General features: G+C 48.2%; 1 protein-coding gene across 5 annotated transcripts in view; it reads left to right on the top strand.

Annotated features, from left to right (window-relative positions):
* TEX264 (testis expressed 264, ER-phagy receptor) overlaps positions 1-20,436 on the top strand; it is a 65,331-nt gene that overhangs the window by 10,656 nt on the left and 34,239 nt on the right. For all 5 annotated transcript variants that reach the window (XM_038770989.1, XM_038770985.1, XM_038770987.1 and 2 more), the window contains exon 4: positions 14,909-15,130. In XM_038770989.1, the coding sequence (XP_038626917.1) occupies positions 14,909-15,130 (222 nt within the window). The remainder of the gene's footprint in view (positions 1-14,908; positions 15,131-20,436) is intronic.

The following is a 20,436-nucleotide window of genomic DNA, read 5'->3' as shown; positions in this document are numbered from 1 at the left end:
AACTGGGGGTTAGAAATACTGCCAGAGCCTCAGATCTAGGTGCCAAACTATCATTCTGAGTGTGAGTGGAAAGGAGGGGCAGAAATTTGGATGGGGATAGACAGGCTTCAAAGAGCTCATAGGCCAGAAAGTCACCATTTTGGGTCATTTCAATACTGATGGGAAATTCTCAGGGCTAGTGAGCAAGGCTGCTAGTCAAGTTCAGAAAGATGTGGGGGTGATCACCTCCTTTGCCCTCATGGAGTGGGCCCCTGGGCCAATTATGATTTTGTTTGTCATTTGAAGTTGAAAGTGCACTGGGAACCGATGGGTCAAATTTTCCCGTGGACACAAAGGCTGTGGAGGTTTAATAATCTCTCCTGTCCTTGTACGCTGGGGTGAAACTGCCCTGTTAGCAAAGCTAGTATCTGTAGAGTTGGGCATCTCCACTCCCTACCGTGTTTGAAGCTGGCTTGCTCAAAGCAGCATTTTCACTTATTGTACACCTACTGTGTGCAGAACTTTGTACTAGATGCTTAGGAACCCGCAATAGATGGAAAATACACAATCTCTGCCTTTGGGTTTACAGTAAAATCGAGGAGACAGACAGACCAAAATTGCCAAGCATACAGTAGGTAAAATAATAAAAGTATAGATATAGATTTTGCCCTTTCTGGCTTCCCGGTTCCTTAGTAGCAGGGCACTTGCAGAAATGTATGTGGCTGGGGGCTGTGTCCATCTTCTTTGAAGATATCATGGTCTAGGCTTGCTTGCTATGTCTGACCTGATTTTTTTTTTATGATATTAAGCGCTGACTATGTGTCAAGCACTCTGTTCTAAGTGCTGAGGTAGATATAACTCAGGTCAGACAAGGCCCCTTTCCTACATGGGGCTTACAGTCTAAGAAAGAGGAAAAATAGGTATTGAATCCCTATTTTAGAGAAGCAGCATGGCTCAGTGGAAAGAGCCTGGGCTTTGGAGTCAGAGGTCATGGGTTCAAATCCTGGCTCCACCAATTGTCAGCTGTGTGACTGGGCAAGTCACTTCACTTCTCTGGGCCTCAGTTCCCTCATCTGTAAAATGGGCATGAAGACTGTGAGCCCCATGGGGGGCAACCTGATCACCTTGTAACATCCCCAGTGCTTAGAACAGTGCTTTGCACATAGTAAGCACTTAACAAATGCCATCATTATTATTATTTTGCGGTTGAGGAAACAGTGACCCGGAGAAGTTAAGTGATTTGCCCATTGGCACACCGCAGACAAGTGGTGGAGCTGGGATTAGAACCCAGGTCTTCTGGCTTCCAGGCCCGGGCTTTATCCACTAGGCTACACTGCTGCCCATACAAGATTACCTTGTACCTACCCCAGGGCTCCATTATTCTATCTACTTGATTGCCTAGTGTGAGTACAGCAGGAAGCTAGCTGCTGCAGTGGTGGTAATGCTCTCCGGCCCCTTTCATGTGGCCACAGTGGAACTTTATAGCTATTATTCAGCTCCACTGAGCAGCATCCTGGAGGGATAGGCTTGGGGAGGCAAATGGAGAAACTGAGGTAAGAAAAGGTGGTGACTCCTCTGAGTGAAATGCAGCAGGGCAGGAAACGTTCCCTGATGCAATTGGGCCCCCAGTAGCTTTGCTCTGAGGCTCGGGGTGGGGGGGGGCGGGGGCGGGTGGTAGACACAGTCTTATCCCTCACAGTATTCAGGAGCAGGGAGTGGAGTTTGTCTATTTGCCAGTCAGTTCCCCCCATCCAGTGACCACCTCATGTAGGAGTAGGAAGTGGCTATCTCTGCTGGCTGTGCTATTTCTGGGAAGGAAAATGGGCTGTGGCTGGGCTCCTAATGTCCAGGGGAAGAGGCCCTGTAAAAGGAGATCTGTGGTGAGAATACCTGTGGCTCTTCATTTGTCTTACAGTGGCCTTGAAAGAGCTGTGTAATTATATTTAAGCACTTACTATGTACTCCACTGAGCGCTGTGGTGGATACAAGATAATCGGGTTGGACACAGTCCCTGTCCCACACGGGACTCTGTCTAAGTAGAAGGGAGTTGGATTTAATCCCTATTTTACAGATGAGGAAACCAAGGCTCAGAGAAGTTAAGCGATTTGCCCAAGGTCACACAGCAGCCAAGTGTTAGAGCTGGGCTTAGAACCCAGGTCTTCTGGCTCCCAGGCCTGTGCTCTTCCCAGAAGGCCATGCTGGTTCTTGAGATAGATAACTCTGGTTGGGGGAAGACCACTATGGGCCATCCTTCCTGCCCCAACTTGTGGAAGTCTAGTGGCTCCATGGGCTCCCTTTCTGTTTCCTGCTCCTCATTCTGCACCATGCTCGGCCCAGTGCTTGGCACATAGTAAGCGCTTAACAAATACCAACGTTATTATTATTATTGTTATTATTATTATTGTTATTATTATTATTCTTCTAGAGCAAAGAACAGGTGGGAGGGGCTTCCCCCTTACAAACTCTGGATTCTTATTTAGGAATTCCGGCTCCTAGTCTCCCACTCCCCGATCTAATAATCCCACTCCCGTTTTCAAGTTTTAGCAGGTTAAGTAGCTGGGAGCAAGCCCACACCTCAAGCCAGCCTGGAGCCCAGATTTAGGGGAGGTGTTTGCCTTTGTGTGTTTGCTGTTTGCTGCCTGTTAGAGGCTTATAAAACCTGCAGAGGCTGGAGGAACTGGGCTGATGTGAGGTTTAACCCGACCTTGGTTTACGACACCCTTTGGCGCGGGGCATACACACACCCACACACCCCACACCCCTCCCCCCACAACACTGCAGCGTCTTGTAGCCAAACAGGCTCGTGTTGTTGGAAGAATGCTCTCTAATTCCCTAGCTTTGTTCGAGTGAAAATACGGGTTCTGTGGCTAAACTGGTTATACAGTCATTTTTACTGTAACACAGTCATTGTGTTTTTGAAAAACTTCAGGTCATGGGAAAATCATGCTGTTTGGGTTAAAGGGTAGATGGTTCAAAGGTTCCACTATAAAATGACATCATTCTCTACAAGTTTTTCTATTATACTTTCCACCATTAGCAGGCTGCTTTACAATCTTGCCACTCATTGCCGGTGTATTACATATTTATTTGCGTAATGACCCCGCTTTTTTGCTCTTTGTTACATTAAAGCATGGAGGGGATGGTTATGCAGCTGATATAACTATTAAGTCCAGCAATAAGGGAAGGAGGGGGGGGGGGGGAAGAGAGAAGGAAGAGAATGGTAAGGGGGCAACTTGAGAGAAGCAGCATGACCTAGTGGAAAGATCCCAGGCTTGGGAGTCAGGAGACCTGAGTTTGAATCCCAGTTCTGCCACTTGCCTGCTGCGTGACCTTGAGCAAGTCACTTCACTTCCCTTTCCTCATTTATAAAAATGGGGATTCAATACCTGTTCTCCCTCCTACTTAGACTGTGAGCCCCATGTGGAGCAGGAACTGTGTCTGATCTGCTTATATTGTACAGGCTCGGCATATAATAAGTCCTTAACAAACACCACTATCATTATTATTATTATTGAGACTACCTCTCTTACTTCCATTGTACGCTACTGTACTGTATTATGCTCTTATCCATCAATAGTGGTATTTATTTGAACACTTACTGTATGCTGAGCACTGTACTCTTACCCTTCTCTTCCTCCCCCAGGGCACACTATCACTGCTTACAATTATGTGACCCAGGAAATAATTTTATTTCTTTCTCAAAAACCAGGATGGGATAATAATGAGTGAAGGGAATTATGCAAATAAATACTGTAAGATTTCAGAAACCCAGAGTACTTTATGGTACAGTACAGTAAAGCTTAAGGGTGAGGCTGGGAAACCTAGCATCATGCCTTAACCAACACCTTGACAGCCCTCAGATGGCTAAACAAAAAGGGGAGGGTGTCTGCCCCTTCACCAGCTGATAGCAGGAAGTAGAGCCCACTGCCTGACCCTAGAGTGCAGTCAGTGCTGTTGCTACCTATCTGGGCAAAGGTGAGGCTCCTGCCAAAATCCAGGGACCCCTGGGCCCCAGGAGAATGGACCAGGAGGTCATAACCTCTCTGCATGGTGGGTGATGCTGAGATTCCATGGCTCTTCAGTATCTTTGTGTCCTAGGAGACCTTTTGGCTGAGAATCTCAAAACACTCCTGCATTAAGCAGTGGGCTCTTCTATGGCGAGAGGACTTGGGTTCTAGTCCCATTTCCACCACTTGTCTGCTGGGTGACCTTGGGGAGTCACTTCACTTAACTGGGCCTCAGTTCCCTCATTTGTAAAATGAGGATTAAGACTGGGCGCCCCATGTGGGACATGGACTGTGTCCAACCTTGTATCTACCCCAATGCTTAGAACAGTGCCTGGCACATAGTAAGCACTTAACAAATACCACTTAAAAAGGAGGGAGAGGGAGAAAAAGGAGAATTGTGGCTATACCAGGAAAGTGAGTTGCAGGGCTAGGAACAGGATTCCACAGTTTGCAGCCAATGTGCTAACCAGCCAACTCTGTGGGGATTTACTTTTACCAAAGTGCTGGCTGTGTTTCTTATTTACTTTTACTTAAATTCTGGCTGTGTTCCTCAGAAGTGCCTTTGCTAAGCTGGAGAGTTATGCAGTTTCTGAGGCCATGTTCCTCTGGAGTGTCGGGCACTGCTTCATTCCCCTTTTCACCTCATTTCCCCCACCAAGGAAGGGAGATCTTGTTCAGACTTGAGCATTCAATTGGTTGGCTGCAGTAGCAGACTTTTACCCAGACCGAAAGACCCGAACGTGCCAGGGGAAACTTCCAGGGGCGGATTGTGACCTGAAAGTTTGGTAAAGATCTAGGAGATTGGGAAGAAGTGGGCAAGTCCTCTCATCTTTAATTATTTTCCAGTTTTCCATGCACACCCTATTTGAAAAAGGATTTTCTAATAAGACTTGAGTAACTCTTTTATCTTCCGTGGGTGTAGACGCTCTTCTGTAACTAAACCTTTGAGAAACTAAAGGTAAAAGACTCATTTTAACCCAATGAACTGTACCAACCAAAATTTGCAAGCGAGAAAGTAGGACAGAATGGCAGAGAATGCATGTTCTGAGCAGCAGCAGGGGAATAAGAAATCCAATGATCCTGGGAATGTGCAGCTGAAGTCACTGATTGATGCTGGCACATGTGTGCACAGCTGGGATTGCTTAAGACATGGCATGTGGCTGCAGTAGCCACAGAGCCTACCCAGGCAGTATCCCCCCCGCAGTGCTGCCTGTGGGTAGAGGGAACCCTTTTGGAATGATTTTGCTATTATTTCCAGTACTAAAAAAGAAAGTTTAGGCAGGGAATTTCTGAACTGGGTTCGTTTGGTGGTGCATCATTAGCAAGCCCTGCTGCTGGTGCAGTGGAAAGAGCCCAGCTCTGGGAATTAGGAGAGCTGGGTTATAGACACAGCTCTGCTTGCTTGCTGGGGCATCAGTGGTGAAGGTTTGTGACCTAGGGTATTGTGGGGAGTGACCCGATCCAGAAGGAATCTTGAAAATTGCCGATTAATGAGAGTGGTGAAGATGGCAGTGGCTACCTAGGCAACCACTTGAGATGCAGCAAGGCTTAATGGACAGAGCCCGGGCCTGGGAGTTAGAGGACCTGGGTTCTAATTCCAGCTCTACCAACTGCTTGCTGTGTGACCTTGGGCAAGTCATTTAACTTCTCTGAGTCTCAGTTCTCCCTCTTAGACTAGGGGCAGGGACAGTGTCCAACCTAATTCACTTGTATCTACCCCAACACTTAGAACAGTGTTTGACAAATAGTAAGTGCATAACAAATACCATAAAAAAACCCATCAGCACTATATTCCAGTCACTTCAGCCATAATTGGGTCCTGTACAATTCATTCCTTGAGGCGGGTTTTCAGTCCTGAAGTGTCGGGACCTTGGCTCATTCAGTTTTTGGGGGGTTTTTTGGGTGGTGGTGGCTATGTTTTTTTGTTAAGTGCTTGCTAAGTGTCAAGCACTGTTCTAAGCGCTTGGTTAGATCACAGTGGACACAGTCCCTGTCCCACATGGGACTCGTGGTGTAAGTAGGAGGGATTAGGATTTGATCCTCATTTTACAGTAGAGGAAACTGAGGCACAGAGAAGTGAAGCGACTTGCCCAAGGTCACATAGTAAGCAATTGGAAGAGCTGGGATTAGAACCCAGGTCCTCTGACTCCCAGGCCCTGGCTTTTTCCACTAGGCCATGCTGTTTCCTATGGGAGACTCAGCATTTGTAAGCCTAGAGCATTCACCCCTCCTGGCTTCTGCCTCTTGCCGGGGCTTGTCCCCGAGGGTTGGGAGGATTCAGGAATTTCCAAGAATGTAGAGTCATTTAGGAGATTGGAAGACTAAAGGGATCTTACTAGGGTGGGTCCACCCTAGTAGAGAGGACCCTGAAGTTACCTGGTTGGGTGGACTGTTCATATGACCAAAGGGCATAATAATAATAATTGTATTTAAGTGCTCACTATGTGCCAAGCACTGTTCTAAGCACTGGGGTAGATGCAAGGTAATCAGGTTGTCCCACGTGGGGGCTCACAGTCTTCATCCCCATTTTACAGATGAGGGAACTGAGGCTTAGAGAATTGAAGTGACTTGCCCAAAGTCACACAGCTGACAAGTGGCAGGGCTGGGATTAGAACCCATGACCTCTGACTCCAAAGCCCATGTGCGTTCCACTAAGCCATGCTGCTTCTCATGAGCATGTATGAATAATGGCCAAAGACCACTTCTAGATTGGGTTTTTAAAATTGCTCAAGTGGGATGAACTGGGAATTGGAGAGGGACCCCTGAATATATTAATTATATGTGTATTAATGTTAATTAATATTACCCTCTAGATTGTAAGATCGTTATGGATGGAAGCTCATTATGGGCAGGGAATGTATGTACTCTCCCAAGTGCTTAGTACAGTGCTCCGACCACAGTAAACACTCAATAAATTTGATTAATACCAGATTAGCATAGCAGTAATGGCAGTTGGCAGTGGTATGGTGGCAGGGAGGGGGAGGCTGGCCAGCAGCCGCTTGGTATGACAGCAGACTGAGTTTCCTACCACTACCATCGCTGGCCAATACTGCCCATACCAGCCCATCCTGGAAATTGAAATTTTTGGCATAACTTCTTTATAGCAGCCAGGCTGGAAACTTCCATTCAGACATGGCCCTAAAATGGGTTAATCCAGCTGTGGCAGTTGCCCGGATCCAGTATTGTTACCTGGGTCCAGTTGGTAGCGGTGGAGTCCTGTGAGCCCAGCTGAACTTAGAGAAGCAGTGTGGCTTAGTGGAAAAAGCACAGGCTTTGGAGTCAGAGGTCATGGGTTCAAATTCCGACTCCACCACTTGTCAGCTGTGTGACTTAGGGCAAGTCACTTAACTTCTCTGGGCCTCAGTTCCCTCATCGTAAAATGGGGATGAAGACTGTGAGCCCCACGTGGGACAACCTGATCACCTTGTAAATTCCCCAGCGCTTAGAACAGTGCTCTGCACATAGTAAGCGCTTAATAAATGCCATTATTATTATTATTATTATTATTATTATTTTATTATTATTATATCCTAATCCAGGCATTTTCATCAGTTCCACCCAGTATTGATGGCAGCCCTAGTGACCTGGCCCAAGACAGTCCAGATCACCTGGCCCACCATCCATGCTATGCTGCCCTGGTGGGGCTGGCAGTGAAGGTTGACACCCTATCCCCTTTTCCTTTTGTCTTTCCCCTCTCCTTTCTCTGGCCCTCCCCACCTAAAGTAACCAGGAATCTGGTCCCGGGAACCCTGTTGTCCTTAGGGCCCCTAATGCCCTCTTTCCACCCTGTCTCTGGGAAAGAGTTGGCAGGCCAACCTACCAGGCCCAAGTGGAACAATTATGCCACCTAGTGACAAGACTCTTAGCTGCAGGGCCTTCTCAACTCTCCACCCTTGTGCAGGCTATCATTCATTCATTCATTCAATCGTATTTATTGAGCGCTTATGGTGTGCAGCGCACTGTACTAAGCGCTTGGGAAGTACAAGTTGGCAACATATAGAGACGGTCCCTACCCAACAGTGGGCTCACAGTCTAGAAGGGGGAGACCGAGAACAAAACAAAATATATTAACAAAATAAAATAAATAGAATAAATATGTACAAATAAAATAGAGTAATAAATATGTACAAACATATATGCATATATACAGGTGCTTTGGGGAGGGGAAGGAGGTAAGGCGGGGGTGATGGGGAGGGGGAGGGGGGGAGGAAGGAGGGGGCTCAGTCTGGGAAGGCCTCCTGGAGGAGGTAAGCTCTCAGTAGGGCTTTGAAGGGAGGAAGAGAGCTAGCTTGGTGGATTGCGGAGGGAGGGCATTCCAGGCCAGGGGGATGACATGGTCCGGGGGTTGACAGCGGGACAGGTGAAAACAAGGCACGGTGAGGAGATTAGCGGCAGAGGAACGGAGGGTGCGGGCTGGGCTGTAGAAGGAGAGAAGGGAGGTGAGGTAGGAGGGGGCGAGGTGATGGAGAGCCTTGAAACCGAGGGTGATGAGTTTTTCACTACCCAGGAAGTCCTTGAATTGTGAACATCCTTTATGCTCCATTTCAGCTCTACGCCATCCGGTTTAGCTTTGACATGTGGATGGTAAGGTGTCAGCTAACCCTACCTGCTCCTTCCTCATGCTTGCCCCCTCCCCGCCCTTATTTCTCTAGCCCCTCACTCCCACTTCCTTTGTGCAGGGTCACTGCTGCCACTGCCGCCAGCCCCTAATTGGGCCACTTTAGGGGGCAAGACCAGGGCAGGATGTGGGAAGAGGGTGGCGTGGCAGGAGCAGCAGTGACAGCAGTTGTGGAGGTTGTCTTGTGGCTCCTTCCTCATAATAATAATAGTAATAATAATTGTGGCATTTGTTAAGTGCTTACCGTATGCCAGGCACTGCACTAAGCACTGGGGTGGATGCAAGCAAATTAGGTTGGACGTAGTCCCTGTTCCACCTGGGGCGCTCAGTCTCAATCCCCATTTTACAGATGAGGTAACTGAGGCCCAAGGGCCAGATAAGTGAAGTGACTTACCCAAGGTCACACAGCAGACAATTGGCAGAGCCAGGATTAGATCCCATGACCTTCTGACTCCCAAGTCTGTGCCCTATCCACTGTGCCATGCTGCTTTTTCCCTGCTGCTATCCAGCCCCTCTACATCCTACCCCAATCTAACTCCAGACTTTTGTCCTGGGAGATGGGGGCTGGGGCTGCATGAGGAGCTACCAGATACAAGCAGGGCTTCTGAGGAGATTCCAGCCAGGAGACAGGAGCCTGTTTGCCCTCATTTTTAAACTGGGAGTCCTGTGTGGGACAGGGACTGTGTCCAACCTGATTAACTTGTATCTACCCCAGCTCTTAGAACAGTGCTTGACACATAGTGAACACTTAGCGAATACCATAAAAAACCTTCAAAAAGTCCCTCCAAATCATACGGGCTGGGAATTATTATTATCATTATCATTATTATTATTATTATTACTATTGTATTTAAGCGCTTACTGTGTGCCAGACGTCATACTAAGTCCTGGGGGTGGATACAGGCAAATTGGGTTGGATGCAGTCCCTGTCCCACGTGGGGCTCACACTCAATCCCCATTTTACAGATGAGGTAATTGAGGCACAGAGAAGTGAAGTGACTTGCCCAAGATCATACAGCAGACAAGTGGTGGAGATAGAATTAGAATCTTCTGCCTCTCAGGCCTGTGCCATGCCACTTCTCTGCTAATTCTGTTGTATTCTCCCAAGTGCTTAGTACAGTACTCTGCACATAGTAAGTGCTCAATAAATACCATTGATTGATTCAAAACTCCCTGGAAACTTTATCCTACCCTTTGTGTTTTAGGTCATTTGTAGGTAGGGGAATTTTTAACATTCAGTTTTTAACTGTGATTTTATGCTATTTGTAATCTGAAGTGACTAAGTGATTAAACTCATCTATAATTCATTGGGCATCCAATTCTGGATGATGTTGGTAAAAATGCCCAGCCTGGTGGGAGGAGCACCAACCTGGTTCTCATCCCAGCTCCTCCACTTGCCTGCTGTGTGACCTTGGCTAAGTCTCTTGACTGCTCTGTGCCTGTTTCTTCATCTGTAAAATAGAAATTAAATACTTGTTCTCTCTCCCCTTTAGACCGAGAGCTCTGTGTGGGATAGAAACTGCATGTCGCTATCCCAGTGCTTCGTATAGTCTTTGGTACATAGTAAGTGTTTAAGAAAATGCCATGTTTATTATTATTTGTCTTTGGTGCAGGATTCAGGCCCCCATTTATAGCACTGTTCCTGTGGGAAAATTAGAGATTTGCATCATCTCAGTTTAAGATGCAGTTTTCAGGAACCAATTATCATAGGACTTTTGTTCTTCTTTTCTTTTTTTATGGTACTTATTAAGCACATACTATGTGCCAGGTGCTGTACTGAGTACTGGGGTAGATACAAGGTACTCAGGTTGGACAAAGTCCCTGCCCCACCTGGGGCTCACAGTCTATGTCAGAGGGAGGAGGATTTAATCCCCATCTTACAGATTGGAAAATTGGGGCACAGAGAAGTTAAGTGACTTGCTCAAGGTTACACAGCAGATAAGTGGCGGAGCCAAAATTAGAACCCAGGCCAGTACTCTTTCCACTAGACCACATTGCTTCTTAGATAGGATTTCGTGTCTTAGGTGCTAGAGGGCTTACAGGGGAAGTAAGAGACGTTGCCTCTGCCTGGAGAAATTTAAAGTTCAGTCGGGGAGACAACTCAAATCCAAACACAGGTGATGAAAACAACTGCAGCATTAGGTAGTTTATGTGTAAGGGACAGAATGAAAATCTGATCCTTTGAAGTGATGGGAATAACCAAGAAGAGTCTTCATGGAGAAAGTGAATCTTGAGCTGTTTGAGAGAAGGGTCAGGACGTGGTTTGGCAGAGGAGTGGGAAGGGCATTTTAGCCTGTGGGATGGGTTGGAGGTGGGAGTTGGCCAAGTGGGATAATCAATCAATCAATCAATCGTATTTATTGAGCGCTTACTATGTGCAGAGCACTGTACTAAGCGCTTGGGAAGTACAAATTGGCAACATATAGAGACAGTCCCTACCCAACAGTGGGCTCACAGTCTAAAAGGGGGAGACAGAGAACAAAACCAAACATACTAACAAAATAAAATAAATAGAATAGATAGGTACAAATAAAATAAATAAATAAATAGAGTAATAAATATGTACAAACATATATACATATGTACAGGTGCTGTGGGGAAGGGAAGGAGGTAAGATGGGGGGGGATGGAGAGGGGGACGAGGGGGAGAGGAAGGAAGGGGCTCAGTCTGGGAAGGCCTCCTGGAGGAGGTGAGCTCTCAGCAGATACTCCAGGAAGATCAATCAGTCAATAAGTGTGGAACCCCTCCTGTGTGCAGAGCACTGTACCAGGTACTTGGAATAATACAAGAAAGGGGAATAACCTAATCCTTGTCCTTGAGGATCTTATAGTCCAATAGGGGAGATAGACAAAAGTAGCTGACATATTTGAGGGTGGGTGTAAATACATAATAATAATAATAATGATGGTATTTGTTAAGCGCTTACTGTGTGATGATGGTGATGGTATTTGTTAAGTGCTTACTATGTGCCAAGCACTGGTCTAAGCACTGGGGTAGATATAAGGGAATCAGGTTGTCCCACGTGGGGCTCACGTAAGTGCAGTGGGTGGGTGTTGAGTTGGAGGATACCAGAGGAGGGAAATAAGGGATTTCCAAAGATCTTGAGGAAGATACTATGGGCATATACCCAAGATCACAATGACCCAGTGCTACAAGCTGTGCGTGCGTGTTTCTCTCTCTCTCTCTCTCTCTCTCTCTCTCTCTCTCCACTCTACCTCTCTACCTGGCCACACCCCACGTTCTTTGGCCAAGTACTACAAGTAAATTCCTCCCTGCTCCTTTCCCTCTTGGCCTGAGACTAAGCTTCAGCAGTGATTATATTTGGAAGGAAGCCCTGTCCACAATTTGTTTAAGCATTTCAAGGCATTGAAGAGACACCTGAGCAGATAACAAAGAACCTGGGGAGCTGGGGAGCCAACTTAATTTAAAAATGGATTATGCAAATATCAGTGAGTTAATTGCATCTCATTCCGAGGCTCTCATTGAACGTCGACAATCCGGTGCGTCATTGCAAGATGCCAAAACATGAAGGAACCGTAACTTCCCCATTGCCCCCCAAATCCTGGGATTACAAAGTCATGCCTCAATTTTCCACAAAGCGGATGGCTATATAATGCTGATTGAAGATGACCTTAATGGAGAGAATTCAAAGCACCCAGAAGTGTTCAGAAGAAGTATGCTACAAAGTACTTTATGAAGAAAAGAAGGCTGCTGTTCAATCTAAATTGAGCAAACCTCACAAAAGTCGAAAAAACCGCGGCTACTGTGGGCCCAACCTCTGCAGACTCATAATCACATTACAACTTCTCATGTATTTAAAATGATAATATTGTGCCTTGAATGACTTTAATCAAGATTAACTGTAGTTTAGGGACATTTATCATTAGAGTATATAGCACGGGAATTCATCTACTTTTCTAGAGGTTTTGGAATGGACTGTCACTACTGACAGATGTCTCCAGGAAAACATATCCTATGTCACAACCACGCTTCTCAAAGGAAGTGATCTAGTTGGTTCATGGAGCCTGCCTATGGATCATTCACTGGTGTTTGTGCCCCAAGGACCAGGCCAGGTTACCATGCTTAGTCCCGGCCCAGATCATGTGCCTACCCTACCCAGGCCCAAGTAGTAATAACAGTAATTGTGGTATTTAAGTGCTTACTATGTGTCAGGCACTGTACTAAGCGCTGGGGTGGATACCAGCAAATCAGGGTGGACACAGTCCCTGTCCTACGTGGGCTCACAGTCTCAATTCCCAATTTACAGATTAGGCACAGATAAGTGAAGTGACTTGCCCAGGGTCACACAGCAGACAAGTTGTGGAGCTGGGCCAAGTCTCCTTGGCCTTTTCAGGTGATGGCGGCCCAAGCAGCTCAGGGGTCTTCAGTGGGATCGCCAAGTTCTCTTCCCTGTCAAGCTGTGACCTGTTTCCGGGTCTTTAGTTTTCCCATCTAAAGAACACTAGGCAGACTAACCCCTGCTTTTCTCCCTCACCCTCCCACAGAGGGTGATTTTCAGTCTAGGCTGATTAGGTCCAGGCCTGGGGTGGAAGATTTTATGAGACTTTCCCTGTCCCTTTCACCCTGCCCCAGGCTGATGCTCTCTCCCATGCACAACGGATATGCTTACACTCTGCTACAGATCACCTTATGCTTCCTGATGAGACAGCTTGTAATTGAGCGTAGGAAAAAAGTCTCCTGGGGGAGCAAAAAAATCAACACATGGGCCTGCCTAGAGGTGGAGATGTGCTGTTGTCTGGAACGTGCTTTGAGCTCTTTGGTGTTGGCCTGGATCAAGTCACGAGGCTAGTGGTTTGAATCCTAAGGGGCATCTCAAGTGGAAAGAGCACAGGCCTGGGAGTCAGAACATCTGCGTTCTAACCCCGGTTCCAGCACTTGACTGCTGTGGGACCCTGGATAAGTCACTTAGCTTCTCTCTGCCTTAATTTCCTTGTCTGCAAAATCAATAAATCATATTTATTGAACACTTCTGCATGGAGAGCATTGTACTTAAGCACTTGGGAGAGTACGCCATAACAGTTGGTAGACACGTTCTCTACCCACATGGGGGTTTAATACCTGTTCTCCCCCTAGACTGTGAGCCCTACAGGCCCGCTTATATCGTATCTATCCCAGCGCTTAGTACAGTGCTTAGTGCTTAGAAGCAGCGTGGCTTAGTGGCGCGGGCTTGGGAGTCAGAGGTCGTGAGTCCTAATCCCGGCTCTGCCACTTGTCAGCTGTGTGACTTTGGGCAAGTCACTTAACTTCTCTGTGCCTCAGTTACCTCATCTGTAAAATGGGAATGAAGGCTCTAAGCCACATGCAGGACAACCTGATTACCTTGTATCTACCCCAGCGCTTAGAACAGTGCTTGGCACATAGTAAGCGCTTAACAAATACCATCATTATTGTTATTATTATTACAGTGCTTGTTTCATAGTAAGCTCTAAACAGTATTACCATTATTATTACCATTACGATTATTCCTACTCAGAAATGTCCTCCCATCTAATGTTCCTAGAGGTGAGATGTAGCCTGCATTGCTACACTCCGCCATGGGGTGGCAGCAGTGTGATGTGCTGGGATAGGTGGAAGGCCTAGAAGAGAAGGCAAGTCCGAGTTGACTTAGGAGACTTTCCTCCCGTAGGGCTTCAGGGTCATACTCTGCTCCTTTCTCCCTCACTGACCTTCCCTGTTTTACGACCAGTGCTTTCAGGCCTGCCTTGCTAGGAGGGGGTCACAATCTGTGGAAGGAGGTGTTCCCTTCTTGGTTTCCTGCCTCCTCCCAACAGAGATTGCCCCACCCTTGTGGGATTGTAGGATGCATCTGGAGAGATAACAGTTCAGGCATGAACTGGGGGTAGGAATTGGTAGCGGGGGGAGGCCCTAGGGTGTCCCTCTGGTAAGTGATGAGTCTGTGGCGGTTTTTCAGGCAGAAGCTTGGTAGGTGATAGGTTGTTGGTCTTCTCTGCCTACCTCACTTCTCTCCCTCTGAGGGTGAATTTTCCCTAGACCCTGGATAAGGAAAGACCTAGAAGAGAAGGCAAGACTGACCAGAGGTAGTGGTAAATGTATTAAGCTCTTTAGTGTGTGCAGAGCATTGGGAAAAGAGTACACAGGTGAGAATTAGACCCGACCCTGTCCCTCAGGGGGCTCACAATCTATGAAGTGGAAGGAGACTCCCCTCCCATGGGGCCCCAGGGTCATCAATCTCTCCTTTCTCCCTCCCTGGTTTTCCCTGTTGTTGTTTTTTTGTTTTAGTAGTTCTTTCAATCTGATGCCCTATGTTCTGCCCTTTCCCCAGGTTTCTCCAACGAAGTGCCGCTACGCAGTGGGCAGTATCCTGAGTGAAGGAGAGGAACCACCATCTGCAGAGCTCATATCCCTTTACCAAAAATTTGGCTTCAAGATATTTTCCTTCCCGGGCCCCAGCCACGTGGTGACAGCCATCTTTCCATACACCACTCCCCTGTCCATCCAGCTGGCCATCCACCGAGTCCTTCCTGCCCTAGAGGCCTACATCAAGGTAAGATACTTACTGTGTGTCTGGCTGTCTACCCTTCCGTCCCTGGGCCAGGCTGTTTAGTGCCAGGCACTTTTATCAGGTGGGTGTCGTCGTCTAGATCCTCTTCCCAAAGCCTATGGGAATCGAGGGCTCTGCTGAAGTCGGGGGCCGGTAGAAGACAAGACCATCCCCTCGACTCTCTTTTCCCACTTAAATGGAGCAGGTGGATCGTGAGCATAGGAATGACATGTGTGTCCTTCAAAACTTTGGGTCCTATCTCTAAGATCAAGACTCTGTTCCCTCAGAGTAAAGATGGCTGCTCTTGTGGGGCCCTGCTAGAGAGTAGTGTAAACTTGCCCAGAGGACTCCCAACAGCCCCTGCCAGGCCCAAGATGATGCTCTGCCTTGACTTGAACAGGGGGAGGGGGGGTTAATTCATTCATTCTTTCATTCAATCAATGATTGAATGAAATCATTGAATGAAATCACTCAATCATATTTATTGAGCGCTTACTGTGTGCAGGGCACTGTACTAAGCACTTGGGAAAGTACAACACAGCAGTAAACAATGACATTCCCTGCTCACAGTGAGCTTACAGTCTAGGGTGGAGAGACAGACATCAATACAAGTGCTATGGGGCTGGGAGCGGGGAAGAGCAGAGGGAGCAAGTCAGGGCGCCGCAGAAGGGAGTGGGAGATGAGGAAAAGTGGGGCTTAGTCTGGGAAGGCCTCTCGGAGGAAGTGTGCCTTTGTTCTTATGGACCCTGCCTAAGTACAGATAAGCAAGGCAGTGGGAAAGTGTGTGCCAGATGGAGTCCCAGCCCCTATCAAACCAAGGCTCTCGGATGGTAGTCATTCCAGGGAGCAGGGCCTAGAGCTCTATGTGTCCTTTCCTGCTCCCGTGGTGATGGTTCAACATCTTCTCCACTGCTATAGAACCTCTGTTTCTCTGCAGGCTTCCTGGCACCTTCAGGGAGCCAGGTCCCTCCCTGGCACTGGGGATTGGGAAAAGGATGTGCCCTTGAGTCCCCAGAGAGATTGGTTGCTCTGCCTTACCCTGACCACAGGAAGAGGTTGGCAGGGCCTCACAGGGAACCAATGGCCTGGCTGCATTACCCATGGAGATTTGTGTTGCCATGGAGTTCGCTTCTCCAAATAGCAGCTCCTCATTCCCTTTCCTTCTTTATAACCCAAGGAGATGACTCCTGGTCTCTCCTTAGAAGAGACTGTTAACGAGAGTCCAGTCGAACTTGAGGAAAGGGAGACCGCCTACCTACTCCTCCTTCCACCTCTCCTTCGGACCAGGATCCATCTTGGATGGAGTTGGTAGAGGGCTGGGAGTCGGGGGAGATTTAGCTGGACTGTCCGGTTGAGAACAGGAAGGGTCAGAGGAGCAAATCTCAAGGCTGGGCAAAGGGGTGGGGGGGGGTAAATCTGCAGTTGGGGGAAAAGGGAAAATCCCAGGATGGAGCCCTGGGAAAAGGACTGGGGGGACAAGGAGATCTGGAGAGAAGAGAGGACAAGCAGGGGATGATGCCAGAGCAAGGTGTCCCCAGGTGGAGGCAAGAGGGGAACAGATTTGGCCCCCAGTGAAGAGAGTTATGGAGTCAGTTTCACTCTACAGGGCTGGAGAAAACTGGTAGAGATGGTCTAACCCTGAGGAGTGGTCAAGGGAGGCGACAGCGCTAGAGAAGTTGGCCAGAAAGAGGGGAGCAATGAATAAGAAGCAAGGCAGGCAAGCATCTCAGCACTGAGGAGGGAGTTGAGCAGCAACACCATCACTCATGCTCTGACCTCTCCATGACACTTTTTGGGGGAGGCGGCTGCCCAAGCTTGCCCCTGAAGTGCGGGGCACCTGCACTCCCCTCCCCACCCACAGCAGCCAGGCTGGGTCTGCTCAACCACGAGGGCTTTAGAAGGTGACTGAGGCGAGCATGCAAAAGAGATGCTGAGATGATTTGGCTTGTTGTTGTTGTCTAATGCGGTCGAGTCGTATTCGACCCATAGTGACGTCATGGACACGGCTCTCCCAGAACGCCCCACCTCCATCTGCAATCGTTCTGGTAGTGTGACCATAGATTTTCTTGGTAAAAATATGGAAGCGGTGTACCATTGCCTCCTTCCGCACAGTAAACCCGAGTCTCCGCCCTCGACTCTCTCCCGTGCCTCTGCTGCCCAGCACAGGTGAGTTTTGACTTGTAGCGGATTGCCTGCCACTCGCTAGCCTCTCCCTAAGCTAGGAATGGAATGGGTATGCCTCTGCTTGATTCTCCTTCCCGTGGTCGAGACTGGTAGAGCACTGGAAACTCTCCAGGTGCGACCCTGCGAGGTGGAGATTTGGCTGGACACAGGCAAATGGCAAATCTGATTCGGCTCTAACGGTATTAGGGTGACTTGGCAGCAGAGCTAGGATCCAGGGGTCCTGACTCCCAGACCTCAGTCAGTACTAGCCCCTTCACCTCTCTCCTCTCAATCCCTCTTGGCACTTTGTTTCATTGATCTCAGTTAAAGGAGTATGCAAAGAGTCTCCGAAAGGCATCCAAAAAGATGCCTTTTAAAGGAAAAGGAGCCTGACTGCCCATTGCAGTTGTTGCACTCCCCATGCCCCCAGGGTTCTTTTGCACGAGAAGTGTGGGGCGGGGGCTTGATTTCTAACGGCACAGTCATTGGTGATCATTTATAGCTGGTGCTTCTTTACCTTTTTCCACTTGCAATGCCCTGATCCCATATGCTTCTCTTCTAGGGAGCCTCTGCCACAGGGCAGTAGGTGTATGCTAGGTATACAGGAGTTGAGCCGCCCCGTAACTCCCACCCCTTCCAATCAATCAATCAGTCAATCAATCGTATTTATTGAGCGCCTACTGTGTGCAGAGCACTGTACTAAGCGCTTGGGAAGTACAAGTTGGCAACATATAGAGACAGTCCCTACCCAACAGTGGGCTCACAGTCTAGAAGGGGGAGACAGAGAACAAAACCAAACTAATGTTGCCCCTCGAGAACTCAACCTCTTTCCCTTGGGGAAAGCTGACTCAATCCTTGAGAAATGATCAGCCTGGTAGAAAGGTAGATCCTGACCTTCCTCCTGCTCTGGCTGAGGGAGAGGGAGTTCAAAAAACAAACAAACAGACAAACAAACAAAGAAATGCAAGAATGTGAACCACTTCCTTGGGGCTGGGAAGAGCTCCAAGGGTATTACTCAGCTAATCTTTTCCAGCTCCCGGCCCAGTACAGGTGTATGCTCATCAACAGAATCAGTAGAATTTATTGAGCATGTCCTGTGTGCTAAGAGCTGGGCTAAGAGCTTGGGAGTGTACAATAGGGTAAGTAGGCATGTTCCCTGCCCTCAAGGAACTGACCATCTAAAGGGGAAGAAAGACACTAAAATCAATTACAGAGAGGAGGAAGCAATAAGGTCATCTGTATGAAAGTGGTAACAGGAGTATCCAGGTGCTGAGGTGATGCTGAAGTGGCAGTTGGGGGGAATATAGAGTGGGGGGGAGATGTTAATCAGGGAGGGCTTCCTGGAGAAGATGGGCTTTCAGAAGGGCTAGGTCCTCATTTGACTACAGAAGAGAGACTGAGGGAGAGAAGGCAAAGGAAGGGTGAGTCAGGAGTCCTGACTCCCTAAGCAGGTCTGTCAGTCCAGGATCTATGCCTGAGTGTCCCTCTCTGTTATTTAGACCAGGGTTTGGGGAGGCCAAGTGCAGAGTGCTTGGAGATCCATGAGACTTTACTCCCACCTCTGGGGATCTCCTTGGCCCACCCGCCCGCCCCAAGTGGTGCACCAATCCTGTCAAGGGAACCTGCTCAGGGCTTATTTTAATAAGAAGCCTGTTATGTCCATATCCTTATACGCTACCATTTCCCGTATTTTGATGTCTTTCTCCCCCGTCTAGACCATAAGCTCCTTGTGGGCAGGGATCCCATCTATCAACTCTGTATTGTCCTCTCGCAGGCGCTCAGTACAGTGCTCTGCACTCGGTAACCATTCCATAAATCCCATGGGTGGACTGATTGATTAAACCCAGCAGAGCACCATGGCTGTCAAGTGGACAGGAAGAGAAGGGGCCTTTTTTATTTTTAAGGTATTTGTTAAGCACTTACTATGTGCCAGGCACTGTGCTAAGCGCTGGGGTAGATACAAGATCCTCAAGTTGGGCACAGTCACTGTCCCACAGGGGGCTCACGGCCATAACCCCCATTTTCCAGATGAGGTAACCGAGGCCCAGAGAAGTGAAGTGACTGGCCTAAGGCCACACAGCAGACAAGTGGTGGGGTCAGGATTAGAATCCAGGTCCTGCTGACTCTATCTACTAGGCCATGCTCCTTCCCACGAGCTCCCCTCCCCCACCTCTGGGTCTGTCCAAGAAAGGAAGCTGTTAGAAGAACTGCAGCTCCAGCTCCCTCTGTGCTCAAGCCCTCTGGCATGTTAGTCTGAAGGACAGAATCAAAGCAGCTGGAGTTAGGGAAGTGCAATTTGCATACGAACATATGTAAATCAGAACTTCTCTCCCTCCAGCCTCAGCAACAGGCAGAGTCCATGCTGAGCTACTAGGCGCTAAAAAAGGGCAGGAGGCCATTGGGCGGGCTCTCTCTGCCCACCCAGAAAGCCCATCCGAGGCTCTCCCAACCCCCAAAAAGCAGAGCGGAGCAGCCAGTTCTGCACCGATTGCATGTCGATCCTCCATCCACAAAGAGCCAGACCGAAGGCCCCCCGGCTGGGACGGGAGAGGGGCCGGGCACCTGTTGCACTGAGAATTACCTTGGAATCGGTCACTTGGGGAAGGCAGCAAGTGACCCAGCCACCAAAGCCGTTTTCCGGCTCTTGGAACTTTTTATTTTTAGACACTTTTGTTCGAATTTCCTAGCTCTCCACAGCTTTGATAATTCCCCTGGTTTTGACGTCACTCGTTTGAAAAAAAGCTTTCAAACATCTCCCACAGGGGAAAAATGTCTGCTTCCCTACCCAACTCTGGTCCGCTCTCCCCGATCACACATACTCTTTTGACTGGTAACAGTTTCTATCTGCTCATTAGCAACCTGACTGACTGGGGACAAAGGAGCATAAGCACTAATTCCCTGTACATAGCCCTTTTTTCTTCATCCTCCTATCTGTAAATGATTTTGGTGCCTGTCTTCGCTTACTAAATTGATACTAGATTGATTTGTAAGCTCCTTGAGGGCAGGGATCAGTCTACCTACTTGATAGAACTTAATGCGCTGCTTTAGCACACTATAGGCATGCAATAATATTGATTCTACGACATTCCTCCGGTGGAAATCGATGACGGGGAAGTTGAGGAGTCCCTACCTGCCTGCGTAGTTTG

The sequence above is a fragment of the Tachyglossus aculeatus genome, chromosome X2 (genome assembly GCF_015852505.1).
Source record: "Tachyglossus aculeatus isolate mTacAcu1 chromosome X2, mTacAcu1.pri, whole genome shotgun sequence".
NCBI classification, from domain to species: Eukaryota; Metazoa; Chordata; class Mammalia; order Monotremata; family Tachyglossidae; genus Tachyglossus; species Tachyglossus aculeatus.
The sequence above is the reverse complement of the archived record's forward strand: the minus strand, read 5'-3'. Positions and strand labels throughout refer to the sequence as shown.